This window comes from Podarcis vaucheri (genome assembly GCF_965113315.1).
Source record: "Podarcis vaucheri genome assembly, chromosome: 2".
NCBI classification, from domain to species: Eukaryota; Metazoa; Chordata; class Lepidosauria; order Squamata; family Lacertidae; genus Podarcis; species Podarcis vaucheri.
Window position 1 is genome coordinate 100,888,012 of NC_138760.1, and position 25,961 is coordinate 100,913,972.

The 25,961-nt window shown below is 42.7% G+C and overlaps 1 protein-coding gene across 3 annotated transcripts in view; it reads left to right on the top strand.

Annotated features, from left to right (window-relative positions):
* PDZRN3 (PDZ domain containing ring finger 3) overlaps window positions 1–16,217 on the top strand; it is a 191,427-nt gene extending 175,210 nt beyond the window's left edge. For all 3 annotated transcript variants that reach the window (XM_082209323.1, XM_082209324.1, XM_082209325.1), the window contains 5 exons: window positions 8,479–8,577; window positions 9,595–9,657; window positions 11,385–11,489; window positions 12,557–12,673; window positions 13,479–16,217. In XM_082209323.1, coding sequence (XP_082065449.1) covers window positions 8,479–8,577; window positions 9,595–9,657; window positions 11,385–11,489; window positions 12,557–12,673; window positions 13,479–15,011 — 1,917 coding nt within the window. In that variant the 3' untranslated portion in view covers window positions 15,012–16,217. The remainder of the gene's footprint in view (window positions 1–8,478; window positions 8,578–9,594; window positions 9,658–11,384; window positions 11,490–12,556; window positions 12,674–13,478) is intronic.
* The last annotated feature ends 9,744 nt before the right edge of the window (window positions 16,218–25,961 follow it).

Here is a 25,961-nt window from a genome sequence, read left to right on the forward strand (position 1 = left end):
TGAAACTGGCATCTGGTGTTACAAGGAATGCAGCCCCCAGCATATTGCACAGCCTCTCTTAAAGCCCAAACCAAAAAATAATAAAAGAACACTGTCATGGTATCAACGGTTTTCTAAATTGCAACTCTTACTCTGAAGCTTTAATTGGGCCCATATCTTATGTATCCATGTTGGTACATATATAAGCCATAAAGCCGTTTAAAAATGATCAAGGCAAGAAATAAACAACATTGCCTCTACATACTTTCTAAAGCAGCCACCACAAATACAAGTAGATTTCCATGTTGTTTCAACATACAGGGTAGGGTTGTTAAAGGGTTCACTTACAGACAGTTTTGTAATCTCCTAATAGATACCATGATAACAAAAAGCAGTTAAAGTGACTGATTCTTCTAAGAGGAAGGATACCATTAAGTGCATTACTGCAAATGAACCTTAAAACATGTACCTTGTCTAGAGCATGTGTCTAGAGCACCAAACACACACAAAAATGTGAGAGCAGTTAAAGTACAGGTCAATCCATCCTTACCAGCCTGATTTTGGGAATGATTTCTCAAATTTAGCTGAATTCAGTGGGATTTATTTGCAAAAGGTGTGCACCTGATTGTGGTTTAGCTTCATTTCAAGAAGAGTGGTGACTGGTAAACTTTTTCAGAGAGCTCAGTTGGTAGAGCATGAAACTCTTCATCTCAGAGTTTGAGTCCCACGTTGGGCAAAGTAATCCTGCATCCAAGTCTATGAGTCTATGTAAAATGCTCAACAAAACTGGACATAGCTGACTTTCTGGGATCCTGGTTTTTACAGTTAAATCTCTGCTGACTGTAGGGAAGCCCATTGGACACAGATTTGATGCTTGTCTTTGGGATTTGCTTTCTGACAAAATTGAGAGAAGCATCCAAGCTTCTTATCTTATAGCCCCACTCACTCCAGAGAATTTTATTTCCAATACAAGTACGTATTTTGAAAAGACTGGCTCCGTGTTTCTAAAGTTTTAACCTGCCCCTATAACAGAAGATTGTCTGCAACACGATATAATAATCTGTTGGGTACAAATTTCCGTTTGCGTATACAGAGGCTAATTTACTATTATCTTTTATTTTGAACCCATAGTGTTATGAATGGCCACAGGCATATAATATCATAGCACATTATGGTATTCTTGCCTCACTGTAAATGGCACTTATATTTCAGCTTTCAGGTTGTTTAGCTTTCTTTATCTGCCACCAGTTGGCGTAGGGCCTGAATAATTTTATGTAATTGTCTTGCATCCATTTCAGTTTCAGAGATCTCATATCTGCACATGCTTTGGTTTTATCGGAGCTCTATATTAGAAAAGGGTAATCTACATCTCAAAAAGTTATGCTAATGCTTACTCATGACACTTATAATATGTATCCTCTTTAGATCATTCCTGACTTCTAAGACAATTAGGGTACAATCATCCTTCACAGTGGCTGCACATCCTCCGTTCGCTTCAGTGGGCCTACAACGGATCTCTGTGCATATTCTAAATTATAATTGCATAATGCACAACATTACTCTGGCGCTGTTGGTTGCTGCTGTCACATGTATTGATGTGAAGAGATGTTCAGAATCCAGATGTGAGACATCTAACTATATCTGCAGTGACCGTTCACTCAAGTCCTATTTGTGCTCCTGTAAGAAGCCCACTTCTACTTGTGGCCTTTGCGCCAGTTACTGTTTGTTCAAGTAGAAGTTATTATAGTAGTCTTGGTCCGTAATACATGGAAAATCTGCACACCATACCATGTTAACCAAAATACATTATTACTTTTTGAGAAGCAAGTAGAGGTCTGTGAATTATTCTGTGTAATGGGAATGAACACCCTAGTACTTGTAGGGTGTGCTGTTGTTTTTTTGCTTAAGCAAAGTACTCTGTTCCAAAAAGTACTCTGAAAATTAAAAATGTTCTTTGCTTTAATGCTTTTAAAATTTATAGAGTTGATGTCCATAAAATCTTTTGAAGCTTTATGATTACATAAAAACTTTATTGAGGCATAGGCAGCTAGGAAACAGCTGTTCTTCTTTCTGTGTACACAAAATTACCATATCTAGGGTAGCATCAAATCCCAGTTATTTCTACTTCTAACCAGGGCTGGGGGGATAGAACCCAAGGGTAAGTCTACATCTAATTACTCATAAAAATTCAGGTACCAAACACCTGCTCTGAGGCTATTCTGAAGGGAATTTTTTACAAAGACCATTTGCCTGAGCACGGTTTCCTCAGATGTGTGTGTATATTTCAGATATTTCTCAAGTGGCTTCCCTGCATACAATATATCCCAAACAGGAGATGTGGAATGAAGCGTTCTGGCTTTGAAGCATATTGAAAAGCTCAAGCTCTCTGTTGAAATACTAGAGAATGAAAAGCAAAAGCATGAAATATTAAAGCTTCTTTGAAACATAAAACATAAAGCATCTTTGAAACATAAAACTTGATCTCAGTCCTAAAACATATTTCTTGATTGATCCACATGATTATGATTAGATTCAGATTGTGCTTATCGTATACTGACGTTGCTCAGAATTCAAAAAATCAGTGCAGGATTGAATTTGGTTGTTAAAATCAGTGCAATCCATTTCAGTTATGCAAACCTAAATTTACGGTATGCACTTGAGCCCCTCTCACAAAATAATGGCAGTCTGGAGGCACCCAGTGTGTTGGTAGAGTGTGGGGCTCTCTTTGGGTGAAAGACAATGGGGGAGAGTGGGCTATTCCTTTTTTATATATAAATAAATTTTATTAACCGGCCAATCAATTCAAATTAAATCACATCACATAAGTTCCGAACTACAAAGCCGAATTTTAAATTTTGTTGGGGGGACCCATATTTCAAGATCCGAAGGGGGATTCTGATCATCTTCTTGCTGCTGCATTAATGTCCAAATCAGACCAAATCAGTCCAAACAAAGTTCATAATTCTATCCAGTCTTATCTTGCTGTTTCCACATCACATCTTGTTCATCTATTTTCTCTTTTTTCTTTATGATCTCTTCTGATAGTCTCCTTAAGACGATAAACACCAATATTAATCCTGTGTGAATTTTTCCGTTCTTCCAATCCTCAAATCGAGATGGTTTTCATATATAACATAGATAACATCGCTCTTTCCATCATTATCTCGCAAAACTGTCGCTCTTGAGTCCCTCTGAGGAGTTTCACCCACAGTATAAAAACAGCTCTATTTCTCTAATTTCTCCTCCCAGACTCAAAACCTCCGACAGAACTTCCCAATATGGCGACGGCAATTTTAACTGCGTCATTCCAGAGCTCTTGTACATTCCACGCTCTTCTTAAAACATGCTTTGGCTCGAAAGTTTATCTCCACAGTCTTAAATCCACAGCTTAAGTCCTTAAAATGACATTTATGACTCGTGAGGGGAAGGGATTCTTGTTTAATCACATAAGGAAAGAAAGTTATTTCCCCCTCCCCCATCAGTCATTTGCCATACCGTATCTTGGCGTATCTTCTCATGATTTATTCTTGTCTTGTTTTATCAGAGATCTCTTCTGTTAGCAGTCTTTTACTCCCCCTTCTTCATTGAAATATGTGCAATTAGCTTCATCCAAATTGTTTCTTTTGAAGTTCTTGCAGCTAGTGGCGCGGATCAGGGACGGCGTCCAGGAGTGCCAGAATCCCACAGGAGGGCTTTGTGCCTAGTGCCCTCACCCCCACAAATTCGGGGGTGGTGTAGGGCACAGGAGGCAAGGGCAGTCCCCCCCCACCATCCTGGGGGGGGTAAGGAGGCTAATTACCCCCATCATAGCCTCCAAATTATTGTTATTGTCAGCCATCTTCCGATGCGCCCCCTGGTGGCCCCCGAGAGTGGGCTATTCCAGGATTAAGAGGAGTGGGACTATTGGTAAGGCCACTTGCTTAGTCTTCACCCAGGTATTTTGGTAAATCAGACTTTTTTTTCATTTCATGTTCATTTAATTCTGCTCCAAATTCAAAAGTTATCAATTTTTCCTTAAGAAAAAAAAGCCCAAACTTTAAAGATATCAGACACAAAAGCCTCTGCTGGACCTATTTGTCTGCTCTGCAGGGGCTGTTATGTCTGCAAATTTCATCTATTCTGTCAAAAGTAAAAAAGTTATAGCCACTTTTTAAAGTTTCCCTGTAGCGAATGGGGGACAAAAGAAGTTGACTGGTGGGTGTTGAGCTGAATCATGGAGCCCCAAGGGCTGCTTTGCCTCACGCTCACAATTCCTTGCTTTCATGGGAGTTCCAGACTTAAAGCTCCCCCATTCACTTATAAACATAGAATTGCACAGATGGAAGGGACCCTGAGGGTCATCTAGCCAGAGCTCCTTCAATTCAGGAGTTCAGCGGAGGGAGTACCTACGAATACACAGAATACATGAATTCTCCATTGTACTGTGCACAAGGAGTTATTCTGCAGAGTCATGTTGGTGCCACAGCCCTTGCCTAAAGTAACTTGAAAATAGCTTTTTGAAGCAAGACTACTGCTCCTTAAAATATGTCCTTGCATATTGTGAAAGCAAAGTGAGAAACCGACTGTGCCACGTGGCTTCTATGGCATCCAGAGTGGCTTGCAACAATATCATATACATATACAGTGGTACCTCTGGTTAAGAACTTAATTCGTTCCGGTGGTCTGTTCTTAATCTGAAACCATTCTTAACCTGAGGTACCACTTTAGCTAACGGGGCCTCCCACTGCCACCGCGCCGCTGGCTCACGATTTCTGTTCTCATCCTGAGGTAAAGTTCTTAACCCGATGTACTACTTCCGGGTTAGCGGAGTCCGTAACATGAGGTGTTTGTAACCTGAGGTACCACTGTATTAGAGGAATCACTGACTTACAGGACATTTAGAGGGCAAGATTTAATGAAACCCAGAAGTGCCAACTCCTGACTTTGCCCCACCATTTATTTAATTCTTTAATTGCATTTATATTAGGGTTGCCATATTTCAAAATGTAAAAACCTGCTGAGTAGAGATTTGAACCCTGCTCTCCTAGTCTGACACTCTGTGGCCAAATCATGCCCCCCCCCCCGTCTTCTACAAGCAAAAGCTAAAGAGCCCCTGTCTCCCTCCCTCCAAGTAATGTTAGCTGCTTATTAAGAAGGGGTAAAAGATTTATCCTGTCCATGCTGCAGACAAGATGGTGAGTGGTGCCATTTACCAGGCACATATCGCACCCATGATCAGGGATCTGTAATTTGTTTTTGTTTTGTTTTTTAAAGGAAAAGGCAGTAACTTTCCTAAACATAAATTAGAGCCAGAGTTTACTGACTTCATTTCCATTTGCTTGATGAAACCTAAAGTACTGACCCCAGCAACTGTACTTGGCTGACATTATCTAATCTTCCTTATTGATCAGCTTCAATCCTCTTTTCTTAAAAAAATAATAATGGCAGAGCCTTAGAAATATGGAAAACTTCTGCCATTATACTGATGCGTTCAACCTTTCTGTAACAAAAGAAAGCACGACGAGAGAGTGTGGAGCCATTCACAATAGTGCCTATTGATTGAAAATCATTTAAATACCATCTGAAATGTCACTGACATTTACTGCTCTGTTTTTTTCAAAACAAATTACACATGTTGACAAGTAAATAACAAGAGATTGCTTATCGTGGCAGCTGTCATCTAGACATGCCAATAAATTATTCATATTGGTGAGTTTTATTGTCTTCCCCCCGGTGAATGGCACCGCGGGTTGAAATTGAGAGATGCTCAGAGGCAAGACTATTATGTTATTAGGACTTTTAATGCATTAATACCAGGAGGAAGAAGCCAGCAATCTCTCTTTCAATCGGAACACAGGGTGTGTTTTATCCCTTTGTCTCACAAACGTGGGAATTTTTAAATGGCTTCTAAGCTCATTATTACAGCACTGTCTGTGTACTGCCAGCTTGGTCAAATGCTTAAAGCAGTTCTAAGCAGTGAGTAACCAAAGTCTTGGGGCGCTAGGTATCCTGCAAAGTATCAAGTTGTCATTTTAGTCTAGTTTATCCAGAGATCCAAAGGACTATGTAAAAAAAAGGTTGGTTGTTAAATGTCGCAAATTACAGTGGTGCCCCACAAGACGAATGCCTCGCAAGACGGAAAACCCGCTAGACGAAAGGGTTTTCCGTTTTGGAGGTGCTTCGCAAAACGAATTTCCTATGGGCTTGCTTCACAAGACGAAAATGTCTTGCGAGTTCCTGCGGGAGTTTTTTTCCTTTTTCCCCCCTTTTCCCCAAGCCGCTAAGCCGCTTATCAGCTGATCCTAAGCCGCTTAACAGCTGATCCACTAAGCCGCTTAACAGCTGAGCCGCTAAACCGCTTATCAGCTGATCCGCTAAGCCGCTAATAGCGCTAAGCCGCTAATGGGCTTGCTTCGCAAGACGAAAAAACCGCAAGACAAAGAGACTCGCGGAACGGATTCTTTTCGTCTTGTGAGGCACCACTATAGTAATATTGTTTTGGAAACCGTAATTTCCCTTTCAATTTCCTTATTCCGAATCCCCTCATTTGGGGGAAGTTTTGGCTTTTGAAGTCAAATGTGTCTGTGCAGTTGCCCACTTACATATATGTTGAATTTGATAGTGCTGTGGCCATTGTCCCCAGTTCTTTAAGCAACGCATCTCACACCAAGTTCCGTTTAAAATCAAGGCTGGAATCCTAGCCATGTTTACTCAGGCTGTTGATGATTTGGGGAGGTGGGGAAGGGTTAGAGGGATTTTTAGGGGATAGGCATTGCTCACCCCACTTAACTATTTGCGTGATACAAGCAGCATGGGAGTTAGCAGGTTTGAAACTGTAGTGCCCACTTGGGGAGGGAGATTGCAGCATTTGCTTTTCAAAGATGAGGGATGAAATGCAAATTTCATATGATATGATGGGTGATACTTTTGAAGCAGACAGTCGTATCTTAGTTCGCAAACACCTTGCGGGTCTTATGTTTTGGCTCCTGAACACTGCAAACCCGGAAGCGAATGTTTGCAAACGTTCTTTGGAACCCGAACGCCTTCCATGGCTTATTGAGTACAGGAAGCTCCTGCAGCTGATCAGAAGTTGTGCCTTGGTTTCCGAACGTTTTCGGGAGTCGAACAGACTTCCGGAATGGATTCCGTTCGAGAACCAAAGTACGACTGTATTTGCATTTGATTGTAGAGGTTTGGAAAACTCTTCAAAGTAGATTTAAACCACCCACCCCCCAAAAAAGTATATAAAAGAGCATCCTGAGGTCTACCAAAGTACTAAACCAGTCTTCCCCAACTTGATCCTCTCCAGATGTTTTAGACTACAATTCCCATCATCCCTGACCTATAGGTCATGCTGGCAGGGGCTAATGAGAATTACAGTCCATATGGAGGGTACTAGGAAAACCACAGGCATGTCAGAATTCAGCTCATCAGTATTTGGATGGCACAATACTCATCATCTGCATTGGGTGTAGAATTTCACCACTCTGTGCTGAATTTTGACAATACAAAGGTATGACATTTAAATGGCAAAGCACGTTCAAGCTGTAGAAAGCCATTAAGCCATTTTTTATGATACTGCTGACTTTGTTACTTACGTAATTCATGAGACTAAAATTTAAGGTTGTATCCAATATTAATCCTACTTAAAGTAGACCTCCTGGAATTAATAATTGTAAATTAGTCATTCAGTTGATACGATGAATTTTGTTTGATAACACCTTATAAATTGCTATCATTTTTGGTGAAAGGTGGTCTAGAAATCAATAACAATAATAACGTGTGTAGTTTATAAATTAATCTCCCCATTTCATGCAACTAAGATTAGAAAGAAACAGCTTTTGACTTCCTCACTACCTTGCTGCAGGCCACTTTTTCACAGACCATGAAACAACTTCCATCACAAGAACAATGAAAGGTTGTAATCTGTGCCAACCTTGTTTTCTTAGTGCAACACTAACACTAATGTTTTCACTTGCCCAGCCTTATGTGCCTTTATGGGGATTTAGTCATGGCTAACTTTGCCTTGAAGTATTTGGATTAGAGACTATTCCAGAATTGCATCGCACTAGTCTAGAGAATGCTAAAATGTGATTAGAGAACAAACAGCATCTCCAGTTACAGAAATGCATAGATTTAGTATTTATTTATCTCTTTGCGCTAATGATGTTACTGTTCCTAGGGTGTTGGAAATGTAGGAAGACTTCGGTTCCAAAGACTCACTTGACAAATATTATAGTGGAGGCACTAAAAATGGGGGGGGGGGTTGCCACTTCATGAGAGATGGACCATTTTTCTTCTATATGATCAATAAGAGAGTCTTATTTCCAAAACGACTGCATATTGATAGAAGAGCCAGAATTGCCCTCTGTATTGATCATGTGTCCATAATCACTTCTAGCTCAGTAAATTAACATAGTGCAATCTTTTCAAAACAGAAACTATAATGTAAGCAAAATATTTCCACGTATTTTAAAAAAAACAACAGACATTCACCAGTTTCTCATTCCTTTGCCCTAGGAAGTAGATTTGCATCGAGTGAACAGCCAGGACAAGTTTGGGCTTACAGTATGCTACAGAACTGATGATGAAGATGATATTGGCATTTATATCAGTGAGGTGAGACCAAATATAATACCTGCTTTTTGACTGTAGTTGTGAAAAAGTCATTTCCCCCCGTCAGTTACATTTCACGTTACTTGCAAAAGCAAGTTTTGATGTAATATAGAACAATTTTCCTACATTTCAGGCACCTATTTCTGTTTTTTTAAGATCAACATTAGAAGACCTATTCCAGATGTACCCACTTTCAGATGAGTGGCAACCAGAGAGGTGGTGGTTCCAGTTGTGAACACAGGGAACCTAAGATGCTGCCTTGTATTAAATCTGACCATTGATTGGCCCATCTAGACCAGTGTTGTTTACATTGACCTTTCTTAGACTGGTAACCTCCAGATGTTGTTGGATTGTCATTGTCATAATCCCTGACTGTCTGGGGCTGGGGGACTTGTACAAAACATCTGGAGGGCACCAGGTCTACATTGACTGGCAGCTGCACTTTAGGGTTTCTTCCCCACCTGTACCTAGAGATGCCGGAGATGGGACCTAGGACATCTTGCAAATCATATGTTTCCTAATAAAATAGTGCAGTGTTTCTTTCTCGGGTTGGGGAACTTTCTCCAGCCCAAGTGTAACTTTCCCTTCAGGGCAAATTTCTGGGGGTGACATGCCTATGTGAGCAGGGCCACAGGCAAATAATGTGGGCAAAGCAATAAATGTAAATTGTATGTTTGTGCCGTAGGCTAGTTTCTTCACACTCACACACCCCTCTCTATCCTCTACCCAGGCAAGCAAGAAGAATTATTAGAGGACTCATTCCACCCAGGCAAAAACACTCAATGAGAGGCCAAAGTTGGGTGGAGGGGCATGGTTCAAGAAGGTGTGGGGCTTGGGGGCAGGTAGAAAGGCCTGGGGGCAGCATTTGAGCCCCGGGTCTGAGGTTCCCCATCCATGTCTAAGAGAAACAAGAAGGATTGTGAACTATGTGTATAGGCAATCTCAGATAACATGCCAGTGGTTGGAAGTACGCAGGGAAGAAATGCTGCAAAAAGTAGCCAACTTTCTGCTCTTTTGTAGATTGATCCCAACAGCATTGCTGCAAAAGATGGTCGCATCAGAGAAGGCGATCGTATAATTCAAGTGAGTTTATGTTATATGAAATCCTATTACAGCTTCTTCAGTTATTCTATTATGTGACATTTCCGACAGATGAGCCAGTGTGGTGTAGTAGTTAGAGACCACGGTTTGAGTCCCCACTCTGCCATGAAACTTGCTGGGTGACCTTGGCCCAGTCACTGCCTCTCACCCTAACCCGCCTCACAGGATTAAATGAGGAGCAGGGAGAAGCATGTCAGGCACCTTGAAGTCCTTGCAGGGGGGAAGGTGGGCTAGAAATGCAGTAAGTAGAATAAAATATATAAGAAAATGTATTTCAAAAGTCCCCGGTATAAATATTCCCCCAAATAAGTCTTTTGATGAAATACCTGAAGGCCAGATGCTCGCAGTTTAGGGCAAATGCAGTCGTGTTTACTTTCATAGATCAGCCATGAAAGCCAAAGTGTTGCCTGACAGCATTATGTTCGTGAGAAACTACCAATGGGGACAGTTCAACAGTCTCTGAACACTGGCGTAATGTTATTGAATTTGCCATCATATAGTGCTTTTAGCAGGCAAAGAGATTTATCATCTTTATTTTATTCAGCTTCAAAACAGCCCTGTGAATCCCAGTTGTCACATTACTTTCTGATGCTGTAAAGTTTATGTGGCAGGAGCAGATATTTATCCTGCCAGGGCAAAGTTTTAAATACTAGAGCCTGCCCTGCATTGGAAAAAAGCAGCACTCTCTATGTGATGAGGCACTTAAAACGAGTTGCCAGTCAAAACTGTTGATTTAAAGTTACATGTTGTGCCAAATCCCTGCCCTGCCCCCAGCCCGTTTCATGAAAACCTTTACCCTCAGAGAAAGAAGTCTATGTTTTTCAGCTTCATCTAACTTTTTTTTGGGGGGGGGGGAGTAGGGAATCTATTTAAAGGAAATCAAATCATCCAGAGCACTTCAGTGCTGCGCAGGAAGAATCCTGGCAAGCCACACTTCTTCAAAAGCCTAATGGAGGCAATACTGATTTAGAGTTGTATCCAACAAAGTTGTCCTGTTCGCACCTCTATCTCCCCACATCCCAGCCAAATCTGCATTGGAGGGTTGGGGAACCTCCAGAACAGATTTGGGGTACACACAGGGAGAAGAGGGAGAGGGACTTCCATTGCACAAGGAGAAGTTCTTGCATGAACAGGATGACTTCATTGGATACAACCCCAAAACATTCTCATAATAGGCATTTCAGGAAGCATGAGGTGTTGAGAAGCTGGTATGAATGAATGAAGCTTCAAATTAAGACCACACACCACTTGTCCACTTCATAATGGCCACTGTACTTCCTTCCCCCACCCCAAAATAACAAGTGACCTATTTTCTAAGGTCATTTCTTTGGAAATAACTGGGCAAAAATAACCGCCACAGCATTAGTTAAAGAAGGTGCTTGGTGACCTCTTTGCATAAAAAGTCTCTTTGAGAGTTGGGTGTGAATCATTTCCAATGAGTCTGAAGGGCACTGACCTTGGTCAAGGCAGGCCAGAGGCTTTATGGGTGAACTTAGAATTGAAGTCATGACTTTGACATGAGGCTTTCATTCAATTCAGTGCAGCTGGTTCTCAGGAATACTCCATATAAGGCAAATGTGTTTAAACCCAGACTAAAATTCTCTGCATAGAGTTGCATGGTTTTTAAAAATATAAGTGCACTTCACATATAATTTCTGAGTTCTTTCTTTTGGATTTCTATATAATGGGATTTGAATTTCTTTCTCCAGATTAATGGCATAGAGATACAGAATCGCGAAGAAGCTGTGGCACTCCTTACCAGTGAAGAAAGCAAGAACGTTTCCTTGCTCATAGCAAGGCCAGAAATTCTCCAGGTGCTGCATCTAATTATTATTAGTTATTGTTTATACAGCATCATCAGTGGGCATTGTGCTTTATAGAGCACGATGCTTCCAACAGTTGAGGCTGGTAGAGCTGAGTGAGTGAAGGTACCGGTAGAGATGCATCAACATAGGAGAGCAGAGAAGCTAGGAAGGGTGAGGCTACTGAGGGCAAGGACATGGTGCTAGAGTTGCAAGCAAACAGCACCTTCAGATAGTGTGTCCCCGGCCCTGTCTGACATGTTACTACACAGGATTCAGAATAAACTGTCTGGCATAGTGCTGATTATTGTGCAAAACTGCACCCATGTGGCCTCACTATGTCCCAATCTCACTCATCCAGCATTAGTTAGCTATGTGCTGTAATAGTCCAGCTGTGGACTTTAACAGAGTGATTGTAGGTGGATGGGGGATTGGCATTGACCTCCCAGCAGTGAAGTTGCTGCTGCTTACTGGGAGGAAGAGTAGGAGGGGCAAGGCAGTGAGGAGGTTGGCACTGTGCAACTCGCCTGTGGGGCCAATGCAGTGCTGCTGCCAATGCATTTGCAGAGCGCTAACCTCCCCACCGCTTTCCCCTCCCAAGTTCCCTCCCGGTAAGCGGCAGTGACTCTGCAGCCGGGAGGTCAGGTAAGCATCACCACCCCACCATCTGCTACTGGCAATAGCACCCATGCCTTGTACATCATGCTGTTTTTAGCAAGCCAAAATTATTGCCTGTTTTATGGTAGTGCTGCATTACTATTGCATGCATGCAGTTCCCAACGCATCTGGATTCTTTAGCTCACCAACAGATCTGTTTCTAGGAATTAGCAAGGGTGGAGGAAATTATTTTCCCATCACATAATGCATTGTGCTTTGTGTCAAGAACTCAAATATCCTTCTGCACTTCAGATTCACATCAGGCAAGGAAGGAAGCACAACTCGTATGCTGAGGTTCTTACAAGTTGTGCATGAAATAAGTCAGATTCCCAGAAAAGCAGTTCTTGAGTTCGCATTATTTATTGAGTCACATCCGCATAGCAATATTCGGTGCATTTGTTTTGTATTTCTTCTCCTTGTAGCTGGATGAAGGATGGATGGATGATGACAGAAATGATTTTCTGGATGATTTACACATGGACATGCTGGAAGAACAGCACCATCAGGCAATGCAGTTTACTGCCAGCATGCTTCAGCAGGTAAATGTCATTCTTCTTTGTTAGGTGAAATACCTTATTGTCAAACCAAAGTCATGCTGTTCCCTGGCTCTTATTTAAGCATTGCATTAAACATTTCTTACATATGCTGTGAGCCCTTCCTAGGATGGAAAAGAACAGCTGTCTCTGAATAAGAATAACTGACAAGAGAGCATCCTACAATTGTAGAATTTCTTCACTGCACCCTCATTACTTAAGGGACTGCCCACACCTGCACTCAGTTTCTTTTTGAGCACTATCCATTTTATGTATGTGGTTAAGATTCTGCTTTTCGGACCTTCTGCATGCCAAGCAGGTGATCTGACACTGAGCTACAGCTTTCCACATTTCTTCACAGAGATTTGAATTAAGGTCTTCTGATCCAATGTTCCTCAAATGCAGAAAAAAATAACAATATCCAAATGTTATAAATAGTGTTTCGGGTTCTTTTGAAAATCTGGTCTGAATAATAGATTCTTAAAAATTGGGGAGGAGGGGAGAATACACCCGAACTCTATCCCAAAAGTATATCACCTTCTGAATTATGCATTTCCTAGGTAAAAAATGAAATTTCCACTCCTAAGTAAAACTAAAGGAAGCACTTTTCCTGCAAAAACTTATCAGTGTTACTCGTGAGATGTTCCAAGTGGACCATACCTATTTCATCTATAAGGATTGGGGGGGGGGGAATTTATAGAAGAACATCTGCAGAAGAAAATTCTGCAAATAGGGAGAAGAAAATTAGTTTGCCTATTACATTTATTTGCATTTTTTTCTTAACGAATGTACTTTTTCTTGATGACTTTAGAAGAAGAAAAATGAAGAGGATGGAGGCACCACAGATACCGCCACCATTTTATCAAACCAGCACGAGAAAGACAGTGGCGTAGGGCGCACCGATGAAAGCACTCGGAACGACGAAAGCTCGGAGCAGGAGAACAATGCCGACGATCACACAACTTCCTCAAACACCCTGGGGAGCCAGAAGAAGCTGACCTACAGCCACGACACGCTGGGCAGCGGGGACATGCAGTTCAGCAACGAGTCGTTCATTTCCGCCGACTGCGCCGACGCCGACTTCCTCGGCATCCCGGTGGACGAGTGCGAGAGGTTCCGCGAGCTGCTGGAACTGAAGTGCCAGGTGAAGTCCACCAACCCGTACGGCCTGTACTACCACAACAGCACTCTGGATATGAGCAAGAGTGACCACGAGAGCGTGGACCGGGAGCTGGAGATGCTGAACGAGGAGCTGCGCAACATCGAGCTGGAGTGCCTCAACATCGTGAGGGCCCACAAGATGCAGCAGTTGAAGGAGCAGTACCGAGAGCCATGGATGCTGCACAACAGCGGCTTCCGCAACTACAACACAAGCATTGACGTCCGCCGGCATGAGCTCTCGGACATCACCGAACTCCCAGAGAAATCGGACAAGGACAGCTCCAGCGCTTACAATACAGGGGAAAGTTGCCGGAGCACGCCTCTCACCCTGGAGATCTCCCCCAACAACTCTCTGTGCAGGACAGCAGAAGATCTCAATTTGCAAGTCAGCGAAGGAGCGGAAGGGTCTCAGAAAAATTTGCTGTCTAGCCCAGAAAGTCATGAATATGGCACAGCTAAAGCTCACCCCAAAGATGCTGAGCAGCTGGAAATCAAAGAGAGGAAAGAGAGCGACGGAAGCAAAAGCCCAGCTCTGCCCCCCAAACCAGGCAGCTCCTACTTATCTCCCTATCACCACTCTCCATATAAACATGCGCACATCCCTGCCCATGCCCAGCACTACCAGAGCTACATGCAGTTGATACAGCAGAAGTCGGCGGTGGAGTACGCGCAGAGCCAAATGAGCTTAGTGAGCATGTGCAAAGACTTGAACTCTTCCAACCAGAGCGAGCCCAGGATGGAATGGAAAGTCAAAGTCAGGAGCGACGGGACCCGTTACATCACCAAGAGACCCGTGCGGGACAGGTTGCTGAGAGAGCGTGCCATAAAGATCAAGGAGGAGCGCAGTGGCATGACGACGGACGACGATGCCATCAGCGAAATGAAGATGGGCCGTTACTGGAGCAAGGAGGAGCGGAAGCAGCATGTTGTGAAAGCCAAGGAGCAGAGGAAAAGGCGCGAGTTTATGATGCAGAGCAGGTTAGAGTGTTTAAAGGAACAGCAGGGGGCCGAAGAGAAGAAGGAAATGAATATCATAGAACTGAGCCACAAAAAAATGATGAAGAAAAGGAATAAAAAGATATTTGACAATTGGATGACAATCCAAGAACTGCTGACCCATGGCACAAAGTCACCCGACGGCACAAAAGTTTACAACTCCTTCCTGTCGGTGACTACTGTATAATCTCCCGGTGCCAAAGTTGTGTACATAAAACCCTACCGATGGGGTAGAGATTCCTGCCTCGTTAAATGTGGCAACGCTCCCTCTCTTTGATTGTAAATAAAAGACACGTTCATTGGCTTTATACTTCAAATACTGAACTCTGGGTGCAAAAGAGGAGAGAAAGAGTCGTCCACCCAAAATCTCTTTTAAGGCAATACAGAACAGACAGACCTTATTTGAAATACCAATAGTACCTTTTTTGTAACGTGTTACACTTTTACATAAGATGTTTTAAATAACAGGAAAAGCATATTAATCATACTTACACAGGTAATATCTTTTTAAACTATATTCATATTTTAAAAAGGTTACACATGCAGAAACTCAAAAGACAACTTCAAATATGTATTTTTAACAAAGCAGTATTTTGCAATATATCTTTGCTATTGTGCCCTTTTTCTGCACAAGTTTCTGTTTTATCAATATTTTAGCTGAACTACCAAACTCTTGATAGAATCATTTTGCAGTAATGTACATGATTTCTCAAACCAGTTGTGTCTTTGGGGTTGTGCACTCATACTGCTTCGCTTTATGGCACAGCATGCATGCCCAATTTGTGACCTACCAAGCCCGGTGCAGACCACTAGCCAGATATTGGGACCTGTCCTGTGCTCAGTAATGCACTCTGGGCTGTTTGGCGAGTCGCAAGTTGTAAAGGTCTCTGCGTTGTGACTGCTGCGAATGTCTGGGTAGCTGCAGCCCTCTTGCAGGGGGGCAAAGAGTGGTGGTAAACAGCAGAGGCAGCCGACTACCACAGCAGTTTGGGGACCGAGGACAACTAGGCACTACACTAAGCGCATTATGCACACAACCCCTTAAGAGTCCTGGCTAAGAGCTACACACTTTTCTTTTCTTTCTTTGCGGTTTCTGAAGGAAGTATGTAGGTATCACTTGAAAGAGCAGAAGCAAACTGCTGCATGGTGCAGCCCTGGAACACTTTGAAGCAAGTTTGCCAAGGCTGTGGGGCCTGGTGGAAGAATGTGCATGTGTGTCCAATGTTTTTACAAGGCCGTTTTGTGTAATTTGAAATGCCCATTGTAGTAGCTGTCTGCTTTGTAGATTTGAATGTATTGAAATTGAAAGCAGTTTTCATGAAATCATGACTAGTTATAAACATTAACAAGTAAATGAAGTTAAAGAAAATAAATTATTGTTTTATATTTCATATCCTTTGGCTTTTTCTTAACTTCGACCACCTTTACCACAATGCCTTGTGTAAGCTACATTGTTAGAAATTAGGTTTATCTGGCTGAACGGATTGGATTACCGAAACTGAGTTTATTTTAGGATAGCAAGCAGGCTGATGGCAGAAATTCAGCTCCTGAGGCCCCCATGCTTGGAATCACCCTTGTGGATGAGTTGGAAGAAAGGTTTTCTAATCTACATAATTGCAAAGAATGAAGCAGCCTTTTTCAGAGAACAAAACTTCATTGCTTCTCTTCTCTCCATATTTTTAAGTCCTCACACACAAAAAGATTTTTTACAAAGGTTGATTCGCAGTTGCTGCTTTTCAGATTTCAGCACACTAAATTCCAAATGAGCCTTACGAAAGCTTGAACAAATTAAACAATCCTATTTGCATGTTGTGCTTAAAAAACAACAACCATCAGCTGCTGTTTACTTCTTCATGTGTCAAAAGTCAGTGAAGGATTCTGGGTTACGTCTCTTGACAAACCTTTTGGGGAAGTCAATTCCAAGCTGAGAACCATACTAGATGTGATGTTATTTGTGTAATTAGCTATTCTGTGGCTGCTTTTTTACCATAAATAATCAGGACAGTGAGCCAGATTTGGGGGTAGGGGGTTGCCCATGCAGCAGTCCTGCTGCAAATTCGGCAACCCCACACCTGCTATATAAAAATAATAATCAGCCACATAAGGACTAAAGATGTGAATAACATCACTTCTAGTTTGGCTCGGAGAACACTTCCTTTAATTCCCTTGTAGTTTATGCTTGCTGCAGGAAGAATATTTGTGCTGACCCCATTGGCTGTATTTTCCATTCGGAGGGCCCAAGCACTCCCGATTCTGTAAGGCAGCCTTAGCCAGCCTGGTGTTTTTGTACTACAGCTCCTAAGGCCTTACTGGCTGGGGCTGATGAGAGTTGTAGTCCAGAACACCTGTCAGACACCAGACCAGCATTTTGCACTGGGCCCCAAACATCATGAAGTGGTAGAGAAAGTTGGAGCAGCGCTGGCAGAATCTTCTTGTGTAGGGCTTCACTCTAGTCAGCTACATTTTCCAACCATATGAGAGGGCAGCATGCAGAGTGCCTGCGTTTCAGGGAAAGCTGGGACAGCGAAAGGGGGAGAAGTGTGAAGGGGTGTGCATATGTGTGTGTTCACACATGCACGTTCACATTCCTTGGCTTGGGAGGCAATGTGAATTAGTATAAGGGTAAAAAGCTTCATTGTTTAAGAGTGTATAGTCAGGTATCTGTGTCTTGAATCTATGTGATTGGTACTTGAAAATAGGTATGCGTCCCCGGACATTACTATCCTAGGTACAGTGGTACCTAGGGTTAAGTACTTAATCCATTCCGGAGGTCCATTCTTAACCTGAAACTGTTCTTAACCTGAAGCACCACTTTAGCTAATGGGGTCTCTTGCTGCTGCTGCTGCCAGAGCACGATTTCTGTTCTCATCCTGAAGCAAAGTTCTTACCCTGAAGCACTATTTCTGGGTTAGCGGAGTCTGTAACCTGAAGCGTATGTAACCTGAAGCATATGTAACCCAAGGTACCACTGTACTAGCTCTCATCTCTGTCTAAAGCTGCAATCCTAAAAACATATATGTCTGAGAGTAAGTCGGCATAGATGTGCATAAGATCACACTATAAACTGCAGAAAATTTTCTTATCCAGAAATAAGCAGCGTGCTGTGCAATTAGGCATGTTTACCGATGCAATATTTATAGCCAGCATGCCACCACCCTGCCAAATTGTGACGTGAAATGAGAAAACCCTCAGCCAGACCTAAAAACACAATTTTCCAGTTGGTTTTTGGCTTGCTCCACCACCCCAGCCCACCCGCTTCAAATAAAAATGCGAGTTCTCACACATTAGGGATCACAAACAAGAGGTAGGCAGGCCTATGTATTGCCTAGGGACTAGTGGTTGGAGAACTAATTAGGATTATAAACTGGTAGTATGTAAATTAAACCAAATATAATTATCTGCCAGTGGCCTTTGGAAATAGGTTACAGGATACTTGTTAGCAAAATTGCTCAAATGCCTGGAAGCCACACAAAAGCAGACCATCAGCAGTTTAAACTCCCTCTTTTATTTTGTTTTCGGCAGAGTCCTCCTTGTAAGGAACTGCATGGAACACAAACTAATTAAGAAAAGACACCATTAACCGAAAGGTGATGTGCGGAGATTGGAACAGTGTAATTCTTCCCTTTACCTCTCCCTATCCTAATCCTACAGATTTGATTACATTTAAATTCCTTGCCACACAAACGACAAAAGACTGAACCTTGGATGCTGTCACTTCCCCCTAGGATCTGTGTTTTCCTTGCATCCCTTAGAGGAAAGAAGCTAATCCTGATGAGCAGGCTGTTTTGCTGCTGAAACAAACATTCCTGTGATGCAAACTTTTTTAAATAGCATCACCGCACTTTATTCTGAAAGGGCATTTACAGAACCAAGTAAAAGGAAACACACATAATGCATGATCCTTAAAAACAAGGAATTCCCGCCACAACCACCCCAGCACGGCAAAATAAGAAAAACATTTTTTCTTCCCTAAGGATAGAACTACACACTGCATGTACCTTTGCTTAATGAAACCCAATGGCTCTGCTTGTAGAGAAAACATAGCTCACAGGTGTGGAAGGGGGCACTTTGGGAACAGAGGGTGGGCAGGGGGCTTAGCCCTCCCCTTCTACCACCTGCCAGGTTCACATTCAAAATAAACCACAAATTGCTTTTCTTCCACAGAATTCCAGGTGCATATTTATATTGTTAAATATATGTATGGAATCCTGCGGCGATCAAGATTTTGTTAGCAAATGATTTTGTTACGTGTTGTTCTATAATTTTTTAGGCTGAAAAGTCACATTATGAGCAAGTGCTTAGCTATCGGTAGCTTGCAGTTGGACCATGTGGGAATTGTTTAACAAGACCACTCTTTTTGTGTTTATTCGTTTATAACCTGCTTTTCTATTTCCAAGCTGCTCACAATTAAAATATTAAAGACAGCCATATACAACATATTAAAAAACATAGAGCCAGTCTCAAGAAAGGAAAAAACCATGAGATGAAATGATTCTACTTCTCAAAGCGTTGCATTTCGGACTGGTAGGTTTACACACAGTCATGCTTTGCAATAATGGCCCAACAGAGATGCGTTTCCAGACATGGGCCTTCTCCAAGAAGCCAGAAGCAAATTCCATCTCTCTTGACATATGTCTGCCATGTGGCCTCCAAATCTTGGGGACACACATTTTCCCTCCACATTTAACACCTGTGTACCCACATTGCTAAAGTAAAATGTAATTTGTACCTGTGGACTCAAGTCACCCTTCAGTAGCAAACACACTTGCATCAGGGCAATTACAGGCGTGGCAGCACCTAGACTTTTGAACAATCTGCCCAACAACATTCGATGGGAACCTTTCTTACATTGTTTTAGACACCTGCCTACCCAGACTTATGATTTCATTAGGAATACTTGTTTTTATTTTATCCTGATTTTATCTCTTTATTATTGATAGTTGCCACTTTCATGCATTTGATCAAGCAATTCATAAAATTTCTTGCATAAATAAATATGCCAGTCTTGAACGTTTCATCAGCCTTGAGAAGTATTCCAATGGGCTCACATTAGATTGCTCAGAATGTATGTCAATGCAAAGTTGGCTGTCATCCACATCTTGGCACCTCAGTCCACACCCCTGACTGACCCGCCCTCCCCGGAGTTTCACATGGATGTTAAATAGAATGGGAAACAAAATAAGAGCCCCACAAATCTCCATAATCACCAATGGACTGAGTCATAATCCCTGCAACACCATAGTTTCAAGCCTCCACTCAGACACTCAGTCCAGAAGGATATCATGGTAGATGGGAACATCTCAGAAAGACAAGAACGTGAGTAAGACCTTCCTTATAGCCGCAAGTACAAATCCCGGAAACATTTCTTTATTAGCCCCAAAGAACAAGTTTACCAGCACCTCTGGAGGCATCTGAGATTAGTCTTTTTTAAAAAAAAAAATCTACAAACTATGTTTGTCCTTAACCTTACATGTTGGTGCTGCTGTATGAATGACAACAACATTGTGTCATTCTGTGGTTCCTGCGCCATAATATCCTAGCCTATGCACAAGAACAAAAAAGAATCCCTGCTCCAAAGAAGAGCCTTGATTGGATCAACCTATTGATTGTAGTTGGGTGTGAGGTTGTTAGGATCAATTCTTGGAAGCAAATTTCAAAAAGGAATATTTTGAGTCCTGTAATAAATATATCTGAATGGTTGAAAAGGAGACATTTTCTCTTCTGGATTTCCCAAACATCAGAAAGTATAAAAATCCCACTTTTTCTTTTTATTAAAATGATCAGAAGTTGTGCATGAGAAGAGAAACTGGACCCAGTTACTTGGGTAGAAAAGAAAGCCAGGAGAGTCGTGACTCTCTTGTCATCTGCCACCTGCAGGATGCAAATAGGCAGTGAAAAAATGCAGATAGATATACATAGACAAATATATTTAAGGAGCTCCCCTGAGAAGCCAAGGGTATTTCAAATCCAGCACTCGGGAGCTGGGGACATTTTTCACCCTGAGGGACACCTTCCCTTCTGGGCAACTGGGCTGGTTGGGGTGGGACAAAAGTAGGTGGAGCAGTGAATGGCAATTTTATGTTTGTACAGTAGGCGACCACCTGCACACACTCACAAACGCCTCTCCTATCTTCCATTGAGACAAGCAAGAGTCATCAGCAGAGCCCAAGGACACGATCCAGATAGACACAAGTACTCAAGTTGCAAAGCAGGCTCAGTGTTGGAGGCCTTCTGGGGTCAGGGGGTGCGCCCTGGGGAGCTTTTCAAGGGCCACATTCAGCTATTGAGATACTAGTGATTGAAGCAGCCATATCACACCTGCAAAGCAGTTCCCAAAAGGGGGACCTTTTCCCCTCTTCCCAGTGCCCTCCTTTAGCAAATACTTCAGCACATCCCATAAAGTGTTGCACACCAAGGAAGCACCTTCCAACCAACTACAACGTGAACTGACAGCTGACGTAGCAACAGCTTCCTGATTCTTATGGTAAATAGGAATGAGGCAATTCCTGGTGTCAGCACCACTTGGTGACAAATTTGACTTCTTGACAGCAGCTCTCGCCATGCTTTTAGATGAATAATCAGCTGGAGGACTTTCCAAATAACCCCTTTGACAATTCAGCCTCTTTATGTACTAAGCCACTGTAGGACCTTACAACGGGGAGCCCCATTAAGAGCAAGGAAAGAGTGCCTCTGTCAAATTGAACTCTCGGTGACCTCCCCTCCGAATAAATGCTTGATCATATTGGAAAGTGGGAGCCCCCAGGTGTCACAGCAAGACGTGTGACATGGGAAGGCCTCTATTGTCTCCATTAGGAGAACTGGCTTTGGCGGGGAGTTTGATGAACCATTCTTCAGCTCAGTAAGCCTTTGTTATTATGGGAGGTCCCAAACAAAGGCCTCACAAAAGGCAAACCCATCTAAGCAAGTTCTAGACAAGATCAAACTACCTTTTTTAAAAAAAGAAAGCTGCAGTGGCTGCACATTGAGATATGCAGATCAGATTCTACAAATCTGACATTAACAGATAAAATAGTAAATCAGTTCTGGCAGAAGCATTCACCTATAATCATCTCTGATTGACTATATTTCTATATTCTTGTCAAAGGAATGCAAGGTACTCTTTTAAGCAAAATGTGCATAGCTTACATAAATGTGCCCAAAAAATCAACACATTTATCCCAGCATTCCACTTCAAATATTATGCATGCTCTAATTTATTTGGAAGCAGAAAAGCCCTGTTTGTGATATGGTGTCTCCCTTCCTGCTGTATATCTAAAGTTGGATTAATAAGAAGAAAGTTTTAACACTCACATCCTTTAGCCCATCTCTTTAGAGCATGGGTAGGCAAACTAAGGCCCGGGTGCCAGATCCGGCCAAATCGCTTTCTCAATCCAGTCCACAGACGGTCTGGGAATCTGCAGGTTTTTACATGAGCAGAATGTGTCCTTTCATTTAAAATGCATCTCTGGGTTATTTGTGGGGCATAGGAATTCGTTCTCCCCACAATATATATATATATATATATATATATGGACCAGCACCCTGCTGAAAAAGTTTGCTGACCCCTGCTTTAGAGTATATTCACATGGCAGCTCAAAAGAAATCTCCAGTCCTTCCCGCACAGCCATTTGCAATCTAGACACCCAAATGCCACCTGTTCACATGGCAGATGGGTTATTGCCAAGCCGGATCATGCTGTGCAGACTGCATGGCTTAATTTTGGGTGACAGTGAATGAGTGTCCACAGAAAAGTTGGGTTTGTTGCCAAAATGTGGGCCGATCCAACTTTAGGCAGTGGGTGTGGGGTTGCATACTAGATTCCAGATCTAATCTGATCTTCAGCAGCTCCATATTATGAAATCCTGGCCTACCAAACTCTTACAGGAGCAGAACTCCTATAAAGAGAGGGTGGGGACTCCATGAAGCTCAAATACTGACCCAAGAATATAGGAACCTTCTGCATGGACCTAGAGTAAACATTAGGTTTCCTCCTTGCCACTCTCCATAAAGGTAAAGGTAAAGGTACCCATGCCCGAACGGGCCAGTCTTGACAGACTCTGGGGTTTGTGCGCCCATCTCACTCAAGAGGCCGGGGGCCAGCGCTGTCCGGAGACACTTCTGGGTCACATGGCCAGTGTGACAAGCTGCATCTGGCGCAGCACACGGAACGCCGTTTACCTTCCCGCTGGTAAGTGGTACCTATTTATCTACTTGCACCCGGGGGTGCTTTCGAACTGCTAGGTTGGCAGGCGCTGGGACCGAGCAGCGGGAGCGCACCCCGCCGCGGGGATTCGAACCGCCGACCTTTCGATCGGCAAGCCCTAGGCGCTGAGGCTTTTACCCACAGTGCCACCCGCGTCCCGCCACTCTCCATAGAGCAACCCTAATCAAAAATCGTAAGTTTGGTCGATCTCATGGTTGCATGCCTTGTTTCAGAACGAGACAGAAGCTTCTGCCTTCTTATGCAAACATCTCTCCAGTTCTAATGTGCATGGAAAATAAGCAGAAGCATGGAAAAGACAAGAAGATTTCTGTCCCAATATTAAATTCTGCCACTAGAACTGTGGCTGTAGAAAACGCCACATATAAACCAGGATTTATAGTCGCAACATGCAAGAAACCATTTGGCATCATATAAACCTATAGTAGAGCAATGTGAATTATTTTTATAATCAGGTGTTCTTTAAACCTAGGTCAAACCATCTTTGATGGTGTTAAGACAATAGCTGAGGAGCTAGGCAGTGTTTTTCACGGTTGTGATTTCATTTGTTTTATAAAGCGTAGACATGCAACAGGAGTCCTACAAGAGTCACGGGATCCTGCGTTGCCCTTGTCTGTCACATGTCATAGCATATGATGCCCTAGTAAAGTTTCCATCTGTCTAGGAAATTGTTTGGTAAAGAATGTAGAGTCTTTGAATGGGGTGAAAGATAAGGATCTATCAGCCATTCATCAGCCTGTGCTAACTTCCTGCTGTATCAGCTTCTGCAAGGCAGCAGTACATTTATCCCACCAAGGGCTGAAGTCAGCCTGGGTTAGCTTTAGGCATACAACTGAACTAACTAGATTTGCAACAGCATCCCACCAGCTGATTGCTGCAAACCATTCCTGGCTGGAGTGTATGCAGTTAGTCCCTCAGATATCTTCTGGGCTTTGCCATGCAGTAGAAAGCCAAGGAAATAAAAGTTTGGTGGCCTCATTCCCATTCTAATGAACGCGTACAGCTCATTCCAAATGATTGATCCTGCTGGCCCAGCTCTGGCTATTTCCAGTCTATATATCTGAGATGAAAGTAGGCTGCTGTAACAGATTGCCCCGCACAATTCCACCGGTAGACCTCTGGGGTGTGCTCTGCTGGTTAAGACTTCCCATATATCTATCATCCAGTCCTTGCAAGTCCGTATGCCTAAAATCCTACAGTTACCACCAGTGTGCAATTTGCAAATCACCGGAATGCGGACGTAATTGGGGTTGGAAACAACTGCTGAAGGCACTTCAGTCTCCATGGCCTCTTGTGGGTTCCTGCAATCGCAATGGCACACAAGAGATAACAAATAACTATTGAGTTAATGGGGCAAGTGAAACAGGGAAAGAACTGGGTTGAAAAATGCAAGAACCCAGGCTTCTGAAGTCATCAATTCAACAGTTGGCCTGCACAGCTTCAGCCAGTGGAAGCTGGCCATGAGAGTGACTGAGCCATTGCCCCAACAACTTCAGCAGGTTGCCTGCCTTCTTACCAAGGGGTATAATGAGCAGATGGGCATGGTATAAACTTATTATTAATTATTATTATTATTAGTGAATAGCATATTTGTCCCAGAGGAGGATGCCCAGTCTCTCCATATTCTGCTAGCAAGATAGAAAAATCAAATAGATCATATTCCTAAGCAGCCTGGTATACAAAACATCCACACGAGGATGCTTGGAGTTGAAGAAGATCCAGCTGCAGCACATGCCTATCAAACAAAGGTTCAACTTGAAACCTTAAAAACAAAAAAACCCCAACCTATAAATGGTTTGCTCTTTCTGTTTGAAAGAACAAGTGAGCAGATATGCTAAATATCTATCAGCCATGCTACTGGCAAAACAGTTTTCTGCACTCGCAAAGCTAAATGTTATTGTAACTCATGTATGGGGATGGTATCATGAGGGAGGAGATAGATATACACACACACAATCACAAAATGGTAGTTGCTATTATGCCAATGGTAAGAAAATGACCAATAGCAACTAATAGCCGTTTCTCAATCTGAGAGAGCTTTTGCTTTTATGACCTTGTCACAGGATGTTTGATACTAATGAGGCCTACAAGCTGAAACCCTGATGGCTTCCTCAAAGACTTATGATAATCTCGGCGTGGTGGATGATGAGCAAATAACAGTGCACACGTAATGAATTGTATGTATTTATGTCCTTGCTATGAAAGTTAAAGCTATAAACACTGACTGCACTAAGGGCAACGGTGTCTATTGCCATTGATTAATACACTGTAGTGGAGAACGATAGGGAGGTCAGCATGAAAAATAAACAAAGGCCCATTCCCTCTCGTCTCTACCTTCCAGCAATTCTGCCGCTTCTCAATCAGCTCTATGCGCCTAAGACAATTGCAAAAAAAGTGCCAATCTGCTTAATGCTACTATAGAAGGGATTGCAACACAAAATAAGCAAATGATCACTGCAATCTTGGGTGGAAAAACAAGATTTCCTCATTATTAATCCTTAAAACAATCTTGCTGCATCAGTCGCTATTACAAACAGGATACCGGAATGCAAAAAAAATGACTTCCACAAGCCTAAGTCGAAGTGCGCTTTTGCTCCCAAAACAGATTGGCTTCAACCTGAATTGAGAAAGGGAACAAGCTAGCTCCATTTTAAGCCAATAATGTGTGCCTAGCCCAAATAGTTCAGCCACACTCCCATTTGCCCTGCTGTTTTCCCCCGGGAAAACTCATTCTTTACTGCTGAATCGGAGCAAATGTCAGCCAGGTTTTCCGCAAAATGACATTTGCTCTGATTCAGCAGTAAAGAGTGGGTTTTCCCAGGGAATGCAGTGGGCAAATGGGAAACTGATTGGACCCATACCTAGAAAGCATGGGACCAGTGGAGAAAGCTCAGATTCTTACTTTCTAGACATGGA